The following is a 14,252-nucleotide window of genomic DNA, read 5'->3' as shown; positions in this document are numbered from 1 at the left end:
AGGGAGCACCCAGCATACAGATATACACAGCCACCGCTAGAGGGAGCACCCAGCATACAGATATACACAGCCACCGCTAGAGGGAGCACCCAGCATACAGATATACACAGCCACCACTAGAGGGAGCACCCAGCATACAGATATACACAGCCACCACTAGAGGGAGCACCCAGCATACAGATATACACAGCCACCACTAGAGGGAGCACCCAGCATACAGATATACACAGCCACCACTAGAGGGAGCACCCAGCATACAGATATACACAGCCACCACTAGAGGGAGCACCCAGCATACAGATATACACAGCCACCACTAGAGGGAGCACCCAGCATACAGATATACACAGCCACCACTAGAGGGAGCACCCAGCATACAGATATACACAGCCACCACTAGAGGGAGCACCCAGCATACAGATATACACAGCCACCACTAGAGGGAGCGCCCAGCATACAGATATACAGTTACCACTAGAGGGAGCACCCAGCATACAGATATACAGTTACCACTAGAGGGAGCACCCAGCATACAGATATACACAGCCACCACTAGAGGGAGCACCCAGCATACAGATATACACAGCCACCACTAGAGGGAGCGCCCAGCATACAGATATACAGTTACCACTAGAGGGAGCACCCAGCATACAGATATACACAGCCACCACTAGAGGGAGCACCCAGCATACAGATATACACAGCCACCGCTAGAGGGAGCACCCAGCATACAGATATACACAGCCACCACTAGAGGGAGTACCCAGCATACAGATATACACAGCCACCACTAGAGGGAGCACCCAGCATACAGATATACACAGCCACCACTAGAGGGAGCACCCAGCATACAGATATACACAGCCACCACTAGAGGGAGCACCCAGCATACAGATATACACAGCCACCACTAGAGGGAGTACCCAGCATACAGATATACACAGCCACCACTAGAGGGAGCACCCAGCATACAGATATACACAGCCACCGCTAGAGGGAGCACCCAGCATACAGATATACACAGCCACCGCTAGAGGGAGCACCCAGCATACAGATATACACAGCCACCACTAGAGGGAGTACCCAGCATACAGATATACACAGCCACCACTAGAGGGAGCACCCAGCATACAGATATACACAGCCACCACTAGAGGGAGCACCCAGCATACAGATATACACAGCCACCGCTAGAGGGAGCACCCAGCATACAGATATACACAGCCACCGCTAGAGGGAGCACCCAGCATACAGATATACACAGCCACCGCTAGAGGGAGCACCCAGCATACAGATATACACAGCCACCACTAGAGGGAGCACCCAGCATACAGATATACACAGCCACCACTAGAGGGAGCACCCAGCATACAGATATACACAGCCACCACTAGAGGGAGCACCCAGCATACAGATATACACAGCCACCGCTAGAGGGAGCACCCAGCATACAGATATACACAGCCACCGCTAGAGGGAGCACCCAGCATACAGATATACACAGCCACCGCTAGAGGGAGCGCCCAGCATACAGATATACACAGCCGCCACTAGAGGGAGCCCCCAGCATACAGCTATACACAGTCACCACTAGAGGGAGCCCCCAGCATACAGATATACACAGCCGCCACTAGAGGGAGCCCCCAGCATACAGCTATACACAGCCGCCACTAGAGGGAGCCCCCAGCATACAGCTATACACAGCCGCCACTAGAGGGAGCCCCCAGCATACAGCTATACACAGCCACCACTAGAGGGAGCACCCAGCATACAGATACAGGATTCACACAGCCTGCACTAAGGGGAGCTCCTTGCAGAGAGATTTCTAGAGATACCACCCGAGGGAATTCACAGTGTACAGCCACCACTAGGAGGAACTCCCTGCATATAGACCTATACAGCCACAACAAGAGGAAGCTCACTACATACAGTGACCACTAGAGGGAGCTCACTGCGTACAGCATTCATGACCACCACAAGGGTAACCTCGTTGCATGCAGGATTTACACAGTCTGCACTAGGAGAAGCTCACCGAAGACAGATTTATCATAAGGCGAGATGTCTTACCGCTATACACAGGCACATACCTATTGTCCATCACTCGTATACCAGGTAATGGCGGTTTAGGTGGAGCAAGCTCATCAGTTTCTACACAGTCTACAGGAACTTCCTTAGACGGCTCGGGGGTCTTGCTGAGAATCTCCAGTTCTCTCTCTGATAAAGGCAAGTCTTGGGAGCTGCAAGGGAAAGAAACTCTGAGCCCGGCAATACTAGTAAGTTGTGGGATCAGATAACAGGGGGTGAAGGGTTACCCCAGATCGCACCTGTCTGATTTGCACGCAGGTAAGACTGGCTTCACAGGACTAGTGGGAGATGGGCGCTCCTGCTTCTCAATCATCAATCGTACCAACTCCTACAAGAGCAAAAGAGAGGGAAGTTAGATTCAGAGATGTGCACTGGATGCTGGATATACCTCATCAGCAAACCTGCAGCGCGGGGTCCACAGTCAGGGATCAGGGGCTTTACAGGGAATAGCGCTCCCCCCAGTAAGGGTCCTGGCGCAGAGCTACCCACGAGTGCATCCACTTTGGAAATACATTATATTGCTTTTCAGCACAGTTGAACTCTCCCAGCAGTGCATGCTAATGCAGAGTCTGCAGAAAGTATCCTCTGGTGATTTGCATTCTGGGAAATGTATTTTGACGGGGCTCTGTGCAGTCAACTGAAGGAGGAAACCAACTGCCCCCCACCCATTAGAGCTGCTCAGCTAAGCTTTGGGGTAGTCTAACCAGAAATTTTTTCCACGAGCAACCAGCAGAATAGTGAGTGCAGCTCTGGAGTATAATACTGGATATAACTCAGGGTCAGTACATGATAAGTAATGTATGTACGCAGTGACTCCACCAGCAGAATAGTGAGTGCAGCTCTGGAGTATAATACCGGATATAACTCAGGGTCCGTACAGGATAAGTAATGTATGTACACAGTGACTCCACCAGCAGAATAGTGAGTGCAGCTCGGGAGTACAATACTGGATGTAACTCAGGAGCAGTACAGGATATGTAATGTATGTACACAGTGACTCCAGCAGCAGAACAGTGAGTGCAGCTCTGGGGTATAATACAGGATGTAAATCAGGAGCAGTACAGGATAAGTAATATGTATACAGTGACTCCACCAGCAGAATAGTGAGTGCAGCTCTTTATGTTGGGGTTCACTAAAAGCATGTGTACCCCTGTTTCTACTAGTTATATTGAGAATTGTCCTGCTCTTCCCCACAGATCTGGTTCTGTACTGTGAGGCCTTCCTGACCACCTACCGGACGTTCATCTCACCACAGGAGCTGATTCAGAAGTGCAGCTCGGGTATATAATGACAGGATGTAACTTAGGATCAGTACAGGATAAGTAATGTATGTACACAGTGACTCCACCAGCAGAATAGTGAGTGCAGCTCTGGAGTATAATACAGGATGTAACTCAGGGTCAGTACAGGATAAGTAATGTATGTACACAGTGACTCCACCAGCAGAATAGCGAGTGCAGCTCTGGAGTATAATACAGGATGTAACTCAGGAGCAGTACAGGATATGTAATGTATGTATACAATGACTCCACCAGCAGAATAGCGAGTGCAGCTCTGGAGTATAATACAGGATGTAACTCAGGATCAGTACAGGATAAGTAATGTATGTATACAATGACTCCACCAGCAGAACAGTGAGTGCAGCTCTGGAGTATAATACAGGATGTAACTCAGGATTAGTACAGGATAAGTAATGTAAACAGTGACTCCACCAGCAGAATAGTGAGTGCAGCTCTGGAGTACTTAGTTACATCCTGTATAATGCAGATGTTCTAAGGATCAGTAAATGTAATGTATATTTTGGGTTTTCCCTTGACCACCTAGACTTTACTATTAATATACATCCCCCGTGTTCTTTTTACACTGTGTCCATCATAGATTCCTCTGCACTGGGTATAATAGAGCTGACATGCTGATGGGGAGCGGCTGCGTGGGGCCTCCGGCAGTGATAACATTCGGCGCTGCAGGCAGGACGTGATAATGAGGGCGGTGGAGCCTCTGACAGTTTATACACAGAGCGAGAGCTGGAAGGTGAAATCACAGCTATGGAGCTGTGCACAGGGAGCGAGGGAGGGGAGGCCTGGAAGGCTCCCAACTATGTGACTTCATTCTCTGGATGACCTCACGGATGCAGACTCCAGCTGTGTCTCCCCAGAGGGGACATGCAGGCTGCCAGGCGTATGGCTGGGGTTAACCCCTTAACCACTGTGATTAATAACACACAAGTCAATATACTGTGCACACACAGAAATACATTATTTGTATTTTGCATTGTTCTCCGGTTTGCTGGATACAGTGTTCTGTGTAAAGAATAGAGGTTTTATTTCTAGTTGCCATGACTACATAAATGGAGGTTTGCCAAGATAAAAAGTTATCTCCTATCAACAGGATAGGGGATAACTTACTGATCAATGGAGGTTCAACTGCTGGAACCCCTACCGATCTCTAAGGTCCCCACATTAACAAAAGCAGCAATTGTGAGTTCTATTCATTCAATGGGAGCGCTAGGCGATCTCTGGTACTCCCCCCACTGCCATCAATAGAGTAGCAGTGTGTATGCGCAATGTTCTCTGGATTAGTGGGGTGGACCCACACCGATCAGAAAGTTATCACCAGCCCTGTGGATAGAGGAATGTAGACATGACAGCCATAACAAAAAAAAACTCCATTCTTTACACTGCAGGCTGCCTATAGAAAAAAGTGCTAATTGCAGTGAATGTGTTGGTGAACTAATAAAACAAAGACCCATACATGAAGAACTTTAATCACAAAATGTACAAACCTTGACACCATCCAGAACAGCCTTGATGACATCCTTCACAGTGGCCACCATTTCCTTGTCCTCGCAGTTCACACCTTCCAGCATCACTTGATCGGACCAGCGGATAAGGTTGGCAAGAGACTGGTACACTCGGCTATAGCAGGAGGAGATCGCAGTACTATCAATAGGGGTGAAAAGTGACAAAACAGGGTAAGCAATGTGTTATCTGCCCCTGGTTGCACTGACAGCAAGCAGAGATCTTGAAAATAGCAAAGCTATGAAGGTCTATTAGAAAGTTGCAGATTCACCAACCTTTGCTGAGAGTGCGTGTCCGCCTGGACCAAGGGCAGGATGGCCTCCAGGACTTTGCTGGCCGAGCCGGGAAGCATGACCAACACCATCTTGTCCACAGCCATTTTGTCTACAATAGTCTTAAAGTAGCGCAGGGCGTTGACGACTTCCTTCTCCTGTTCCTCCAGCCGACTCAGAGTCTACAAAGTTCAAGGTGAAGAATTAGTGAAGGAAAATGTCCACAATGTAATACTATAAAATGGCAGAAAAACAAACTCCGCAGGGCTTATCAGCCTTTAGAAAAGCTGGGTGATAACCCATACAGCTGATCACAAGTGATGGCAATCCCAGCTTTCCCAGGATCTGGAATGGTAACTCTCTATATGGCTAACTAGGCAAAGGAGGAGAGACGAGTCGTGAATCTGGTGTCCACGGCTCTGGGAAAGTAGAGTTATAACTGTAGGAGGCGAGTTCGCACGTAGTCAGCCTTTAGCTAAATCCGTGTCTGGGAAAGCGGAATAAGATTTATTGCAATTCAGAACTCTTCTGCTTGGGACAATCTAGAGAGGAACTTAATTTGGTTTTGTTATAGAGCGACTTGCAGGAAGAGGATGAGAGAATCTCTGTACTTTCCCCAACTCGTAGCAAGAGCAGATTTCCTGATTGACACTTGAGGTGCCACAAAACAGCGAGACTGTGAACCTAAATTCATGAGGTCTGCCGCACATCCTGTGAGTCACCACTATAAGCAGCTATGGACCTCAAATTTCAGCGCTGTCACTTTAAGGAGTTGCATGCATAGTAATTTCCTCAACGTTATTACTAGAATGGCTTTAGGCCCCTCGAGAGTACGTCATTATTGGACATAGGAGCCCCATTCTTGAGATCGGAGGGGTTCCCAGCAGTGAGACCACCAATTATCAGACCCATCACCTGTGAATGGGTTATCAAAGTAAAAGAAGTTTTCCAGGCACATACTATTGATCAGCTGGGGGTCTACCACCCAGGACGCCGGCTGATCGGATATCTGCTCTACAACACAACAAGGGTATGGAGTGAAAGCCGTTAGCTCCAACCTGTATAGTGGCCGATGATGGTAATAGCAGGATCGGCAGTCATTGATTTTAATGAGACTCCATCGATTTTAATTACCAGCATCGCCCACTACAAACAGGCTAGAGCTAACGGCTCCCGCTGTGACCCCTCTGTATTGTGGTGCCTAGTCAGCTGATCATCCACGTTCCTGAGCAGCGGACCCCAGCAGATCAAGTATTGATGACCTATTCTAAGATAGGTTATCAATATAATTTGCCTGGAAAAAACCCTTTAACTGTGGTAATACACTGCAATACTTAAAAAGGGGTGTTTCGGTACTCTTAACATTGATGACCTATTCACAGGACAGGTCATCATTGTGAGATCGGTAGGATCTGCTGCTTAGGACCTCTGCTGATCAGATGATTGAAGAGGCAGTGGCAATCGGACGACCGCTGGAGCCTGTTCGTTGCATACCAGACACGGCACCGTAACTTGTAGAGCGGCTGTGCCTGAAATTGCAGCTCAGGCCTGTTCACCTTAATGGGGCCGAGCTGTTCTCAGACCCATGTGACTGATAAATGTAATGTCACTGATAGGCCTGAGAAGAGGCTACGGCGCTCACATGATGGCAATGCCCTCTGCAAACAGTTGATCAGTAGGGGTCCCAGCAGTTGGAACCCCACCGATCAGATGCTGCTGATCAATCCTGAAGACAGCTCGATACTAGAATCACGGAAAACCCCTTTAAACGGGGAAAGCGTCACCAATATTTTACTATATAACCTTACGCACTTGTTGGGGCACGCCTCTGCTATGCCCTGATAAGATTTATCAGCAGACGCTGCCCTGGGGGTCTTTCTCTAGTCCAACACTGTCTCCGAACTGATGTCATCACTGGAGATTGCATTGCTAGTGATCATCACCACAAAGTGCGCCCTCCCTGACCTCAAACAATCGCCTTCTCACAGTTGTACGTCAAGATGTGCCAACCACCTAAAGCCATTAAGGTACCATTACAATGAGTTAAGAGAGGGAAAACCCTAAATCGGGCCACATGATTGACCAGGAGGTTGAGCTCTTGGGGGGGGGGGGGGGGGGGGGTCGTGGATTTCCAGTTCTTGGGTGAGGTTTTCCTTAGCTGTGGGGTGTGGCGTAGGAGAACTCTCGACCTGCATTACAGCTGCGGGGTGGGAGAATTTAGCCGATGAGATCAGCTCATGACCCCCTCCGGCACGACCAGATGACACTCCCCAAAGGAGGTTAGACAGCGGAAAGGAAAAGCAGAAACAGGAAGAAAAAAGGAATGTGGCTTTTTCTAGGCTCACGGAGGAAACGATCTCCCACAGACAATCAAAGGAGAAGCGGAAAGGGCTCGGTGTTACAGGGGTTGTCCCGCGCCGAAACAGGTTTTGGTTTTTTTTTCACCCCCCCCCCGTTCGGCGCGAGACAACCCCGATGCAGGGGTTAAAAAAGAACACCGGAGAGTGCTTACCTGAATCCCCGCGCTCCGGTGACTTCTTACTTACCTGATGAAGATGGCCGCCGGGATCTTCTCACTCGGTGGACCGCAGGGCTTCTGTGCGGTCCATTGCCGATTCCAGCCTCCTGATTGGCTGGAATCGGCACGTGACGGGGCGGAGCTACACGGAGCCCCATTCAGAAAAGAATAAGACCCGGACTGCGCAAGCGCGGCTAATTTGGCCATTAGACGGCGAAAATTAGTCGGCTCCATGGAAACGAGGACGCTAGCAACGGAGCAGGTAAGTGAAAAACTTCTTATAACTTCTGTATGGCTCATAATTAATGCACAATGTACATTACAAAGTGCATTAATATGGCCATACAGAAGTGTATAACCCCACTTGCTGCCGCGGGACAACCCCTTTAAGCAACATGGCAATCAGCAGTCACATGACAGATCATGCTTCCATGGGCTGCAAACATAATTGGTGGGGGTGTCGTTGCTGAGAGCCCCAGCGATTCTGAGAACAGGGGTCCCATATCCCCTTTTTCACTGCAGGCTCTCTGAAACCAACCAGTGGCGTCATACTGAAAGCCATGGTGGCTGCAAATGTGTGGCCAGCGCTCCATTCATTTCAATGGAGCCGACAGCAATAGCCGAGTACAAGCGTTCGGCTGCATCTTGCAATCCCACTGAAAATCAACAGAGCGGCAGCGCAGATGCATGGATGTCTTTCAATCTTGTCCTCGCTGCGCTGCAGACGTTCCCCTTCAGAGATATATATATATATATATATATATATATATATATATATATATGTATGTGAGCTTACCTTATTAACGGGCTTCTCCTCGGTTTTTACGGTGAGGTCGGCTGGCTTCCCTTTCTTGGAGGGAGTCCTCTTGATGATTTTAGGGGAATGGAACTTGTCCTTCAGTTTCATGGTGAAGGAGGAGAGGTGAGAACGCTGACTGTCTGCGAAGACACAACAGGACAGAGGGAAACGCAATTTAGACAAGCAAGAGAAATTAAAAGGATAACTCCTCCGATAGGACGAGAACGCAGACATCCAGCTGTATCCCATCAGTTACATCACTGTGTACATACATTACTTATCCTGTACTGATCCTGAGTTACATCCTGTATTATACTTCAGAGCTGCACTCACTATTCTGCTGGTGGAGTCACAGTGTACATACATTACTTATCCTGTACTGATCCTGAGTAACATCCTGTATTATACTCCAGAGCTGCACTCACTATTCTGCTGGTGGAGTCACTGTGTACATACATTACTTATCCTGTACTGATCCTGAGTTACATCCTGTATTATACTCCAGAGCTGCTCTCACTATTCTGCTGGTGGAGTCACTGTGTACATACATTACTTATCCTGTACTGATCCTGAGTTACATCCTGTATTATACTCCAGAGCTGCACTCACTATTCTGCTGGTGGAGTCACTGTGTACATACATTACTTATCCTGTACTGACCCCGAGTTACATCCTGTATTATCCTCCAGAGCTGCACTCACTATTCTGCTGGTGGAGTCACTGTGTACATACATTACTTATCCTGTACTGCTCCTGAGTTACATCCTGTATTATACCCCAGAGCTGCACTCACTATTCTGCTGGTGGAGTCGCTGGGTAAATACATTACTTATCCTGTATTATACTCCAGAGCTGCACTCACTATTCTGCTGGTGGAGTCACTGTGTACATACATTACTTATCCTGTACTGATCCTGAGTTTCATTCTGTATTATACTGCAGAGCTGCACTCACTATTGTGCTGGTGGAGTCACTGTGTACATACATTACTTATCCTGTACTGATCCTGAGTTACATCCTGTATTAGGGTCCATTTGTATGGGACAAATGATGCCCGACACTCGTCCCTGTGTGCCCTCACTGCTGTGCTGTTACACGGGAGCTAGTATCGGTGGCTCACAGCGGGGCGGCTGCAAGAGATTTCTCTCCTCGCTCTACCCCACCCCTCTCTATTGATATAACATATGCTGCATAAACGATGGACCACGAGCTGATCGCTGATCGTTCTGTGTAAATAGCAGCCGTTCAGTACTGAACAACCACTATGTTATGTCAAATGGAGAGGGGCGGGGAAGAGCAGGAGAGAAATCTCCTCCTGCCACCTCGCTGTGAGCCAGCGATACTAGCCCTGGTGCACAGGAGCTAGTATGTGGGGGAACGAGTGTCGGGCATGGTTTGCCCGACATTCGTCCCGTTTAAAAGGGCCTTTACACTCCAAGCTTCAACAGCAAGGTGGATTTTACAGATCTTCACACATTGTGCAAAATGCTAACTTTTTGGAAAGTTGCAGCAAAATTTACAGTTTTGTAAAAGCACATCTGCACTAACTCTTATGGTAATGGAAACAGTCAGCAAGCCTGTGAAGGACAGACATCTTTGAACAGATTAGCTGGGCTCCATTTATTCAACTGGGACACTTAAAGGTAATTTTCCCTTCATCAGTAGAGACTTCCAGGCATGCAGGTCACTACAGCAGCGAAGCTCTGCAGACACTGAACAAGCAGCTGTTGTGAACAACTCATGATTACAGCCCTGAGGAAGCAGCAGCTGGCGCTCTCCATGTCACAAGAGTGACGCCAACACCCGAGGACCACAAAGCCCCTCATGGCCCGTACCACTGACTGCTATCCCAGAAGCTGTGAGGGAAGCATCAGCAAGCAGATGGGCTCTTGCTGACTGTATCCACGTGTAATCACGGAGGGCCACAGGAGGAGTTTCTGTGTTCTAGAGAAGGGGGCGCCACTAAAGCTACATAGCTTCGGGACGGCACCGGGCGTGAGTAATGCCAAGAAGCTGCTTGCAAGAAACCGCAGCTAGAAATAGTCAGCGGAGAGTCGGAGGGAGAGCGCAGCGGCTGCGACCACAATCCTGTGCTAAATATCACTTCTCGGCAACCACAGGAGCAGCTGTCAGATCAGACAGAGTGCGAGATCCGAGCGGGGGAGGGGCGGTCGCATGGTAGCAACTAAATGTGTAACATTACCAGTGGATGACTGGGCAAACCGGGTACAGAAGTGCCAGGCAAATGCATCAGCGGCCAGAACAACCTGGAATCAATGCAGAGTTCTGAGACTCCAGTAGGCTGCTTGCTGGCAGGACATGAAACGTCTGACAGCTTGCTACAATTGTATCCAGTCTGGATAATGCGCTACATCCTGAACGCCAGATGGATACATTGTATCACTGCAGGTAACAGGTATGGTGTACCTCTCTAGACTGGGAACAAACTGTAGCAAAGCTTCCGCTGTGAGAAGTTGCGCACTTGTTGCAGATATCCGTGCGCTCAAGCTGCGAGAACAACCCCAGTCATACAGAGATTTCGGAACTAAATACCCCCTTAGGCCAGGATGGGTCTGCAGCCTTCAGAAGCAAATACTGCCCTTCACTGAAAGCAAACAGAGATCTTAAAACAAAAAAACATGCAGGTTGTGCGGTGACGCAGCGCTCCACATGCAACAGTAATAGTTTGCATTTTTTGATAAAAGCAGCATCTTAAAAGGGCTCATCCAGGATGAGGAAGACATGGCTGCCATAGGCGGGGCCTGGGACTGCGCTCAGAGGCATTCACATTTAAAAAACACAAAAACACTCGCGCCCCCAGAAGAAGCTGTTTTACTGCAATACCCAGCATGCGGTTCCATCTCAGGCAGATCTGTAACTGATGAGAGTTGTGGTGATTAGATGAACGGTCACCGGAGGCTCTAGGAGTGGTTCCCCCCTTGGCGGCTCCTTGTGTGTAGTGACCCCTTCGTCTGCTTGTAGAGCTTGTTGGCCACTAGACGCCTCTACGACGCAGAGAAGAGATTTCACCCCGTTACCAGAGGGGGGCGCATTATTGGGATGGGAGAAGCTGGATGGTCGTATCCATGAATTGTCCCCCACCGGCCGTTCTGTCCAGACTGTTAGGGGGTGTTGGGACCAGTGGATGTGTGAGGGCACACAAGGTGACTGGGCTCAGGACGCCCCCTACAGACCAACAGTAGAGAGGAGCGTCTGATCAGACAGTTAGGAGGTGTTAGGACCAGTGGATGGGGGCACACAAGGTGACCGGGCTCAGGACGCCCCCTACAGACCACCAGTAGAGAGGAGCGTCTGACCAGACTGTTAGGGGTGTTGGGACCAGTGGATGGGGGCACACAAGGTGACCGGGCTCAGGACGCCCCCTACAGACCACCAGTAGAGAGGACTGTCTGACCAGACTGTTAGGGGGTGTTGGGACCAGTGGATGTGTGAGGGCACACAAGGTGACCGGGCTCAGGACGCCCCCTACAGACCACCAGTAGAGAGGACTGTCTGACCAGACTGTTAGGAGGTGTTGGGACCAGTGGATGGGGGCACACAAGGTGACCGGGCTCAGGACGCCCCCTACAGACGAACAGTAGAGCGGATCAGCTGATCGTTCCAACAAGCATGAGCAGCTCTAACTGCTTTGTTGTCCACCATCACGAGACAGGAGGCGCCATTGTTACACCCCTGTGTCTGTCAGAGCCATTTCCAGGCGCTTGGCTGAAGGACATTTGGTCTCACGGCCCCCATTACATGTACGGCCTCTGACCCCCACCGTCACCTCCGTTTGCAGGGATGACGTTAACAATGAAACTGGACCCTAGTGGTGGTACGAGGGACAATGACAGCTCAGCGATATGTTCAGGACATCCTGCAGCCACATGTGTTCCTCTCATGGCGGCTTCCAGCAGGATAATGCTCGGCCGTACACACAAGGGGGTCACAGGAGCCCCCACAACATTGTCACACTTCTGTGGCTGCCACTCACCAGATTTATCACCAGTAGAACATGTATGGGATGATCTGGGACGCAAACTTCCACAGCCTACGAGTTTGGACGATCTAGAGGCTCAGTTACAGCAAATGTGGAGTAATATGCCACAGAATACCATACAGAACCGGTAGGCCTCCATACCTGCCCATATCACATCTTGTATCCAAGCTAGAGGCGGTACAACAGGGTACTAGAGCCTCCATGCCTGCCTGTATCACATCTTGTATCCAAGCTAGAGGCGGTACAACAGGGTACTAGAGCCTCCATACCTGCCCTTATCACATCTTGTATCCGAACAAAAGGCGGTACAACAGGGTAAAACTACAGGTTATGGAGCGACTTGCTGATTGGTTGGAGTCCCACCGCTGAGACCTCGATCTCGAAACAGGGGTCCTGGGTCCCCCATTCTCCTCGCTGCTGGGTTACTGCACCCCACAGTGGAGAAGGAGACTGAACGTAGAGCAGTGGTCTGCTTGTGCACTTTCCATGAGCCCTATTGAAATGAATGGAACGCTGACCGCACATGTTCAGCCAGAGCTCCATTCACAGTGACAGGAGTGCGGGACACAGGAGTCCCGTTATTGAGATCAGCGGGGATTCAGCGGTGAGACTCCCACCAATTCTGTGGATAGGGAAAAACTTGCAATTAGGGTACAACCCCTTTAAAAGGGGTCATCAGAGTATTTTATGTCAAAACCTAGTTGCTCATGCAGCAATATAACTAACCAGCATATACTCCCCTCACCCCGCTGCGTCCCGCTCCACTAAGGGTCTCCCCCCCGCCCCACAGTGTCCGGCGCCACTAAGGGTGTCCGCCCCCCAGTCCCGCGCCACTAAGAGTCTCCCCCCCCCCCCCCTTCAGTCCCGCTCCATTAAGGGTCTCCCCCCGCCCAGCGCAACTATGGGTGTCCCCCCCCCGCCCCACTGTGTCCCACGCCACTAAGGGTCCCCCTCTCCTGCCCCGCGCCACTAAGGGTCCCCCCCCCCTGCCCCGCTGCATCCCGCGCCACTAATGGTCTCCTCTCGTCCCGCGTCACTAAGGGTCTCCCCTCACCCCACTGTGTCCTGCGCCACTAAGGGTCTCCCCTCGCCCCGCTGTGTCCCGCACCACTAAGGGTCTCCCCTCACCCCGCTGTGTCCCGCACCATTAAGGGTCTCCCCTCACCCCGCTGTGTCCTGCTCCAGGTCTCCCCTCCAACATCATGCCTACAAGCTGCGGCAGCCAATTGCAGAGCTTAGTGATCAATCGCCGAGTTTAATCATTGGATGCCGCAGCCTGGAGCGTCCCATAAACAGACAGGACTGCGGCCTGAAGAATACAACGGAAGCGGAGGAGGGAGCAGCGGCGGCGCGGTACACAGCAGGGAGAGGCGAGTATATGCCGGTTACGTTACCGTATGGGAATCAGGGTTTTCACGTAAAATTGACAACCCCTATTAATAGTCAACGGGGTCCATCCAGCGCCATCAGTTTCCGGCACCCTGTTAGCAGAAGGATGACAAGTTGGAAGGGCATTCAGCGCCACGCGATCGCGCCCTAACGAGCGGCTTTGTCTTCCACATCTCCGGCTCCCACCTCTTGAACTGACAACATGGGATTTACACCTTAAATTAATTCTCTCAGCTGGAGGGCGGTTAATAGCGATTCATCCCAAGAGGGAGCAGATAGCAATTATCCAAGGGATGGGGGAGGGGTCCTGCAAGATGGAGGCACCACGCTCGTTCCATGTAACTGCACTGCGACGCACACGGACGCTGCGCTTTCTGACCGGCACCGAGAG

The 14,252-nt window shown here is 50.4% G+C and overlaps 1 protein-coding gene across 4 annotated transcripts in view; it reads right to left on the bottom strand.

Annotated features, from left to right (window-relative positions):
* RAPGEF1 (Rap guanine nucleotide exchange factor 1) overlaps positions 1-14,252 on the bottom strand; it is a 62,463-nt gene that overhangs the window by 33,840 nt on the left and 14,371 nt on the right. For all 4 annotated transcript variants that reach the window (XM_066580186.1, XM_066580187.1, XM_066580188.1 and 1 more), the window contains exons 2-6: positions 8,470-8,612; positions 5,159-5,337; positions 4,868-5,024; positions 2,325-2,413; positions 2,088-2,237 (exon numbers count right to left, since the gene is read on the bottom strand). In XM_066580186.1, the coding sequence (XP_066436283.1) occupies positions 2,088-2,237; positions 2,325-2,413; positions 4,868-5,024; positions 5,159-5,337; positions 8,470-8,612 (718 nt within the window). The remainder of the gene's footprint in view (positions 1-2,087; positions 2,238-2,324; positions 2,414-4,867; positions 5,025-5,158; positions 5,338-8,469; positions 8,613-14,252) is intronic.

This window comes from Eleutherodactylus coqui, chromosome 10 (genome assembly GCF_035609145.1).
Source record: "Eleutherodactylus coqui strain aEleCoq1 chromosome 10, aEleCoq1.hap1, whole genome shotgun sequence".
Classification (NCBI taxonomy): domain Eukaryota; kingdom Metazoa; phylum Chordata; class Amphibia; order Anura; family Eleutherodactylidae; genus Eleutherodactylus; species Eleutherodactylus coqui.
The sequence above is the reverse complement of the archived record's forward strand: the minus strand, read 5'-3'. Positions and strand labels throughout refer to the sequence as shown.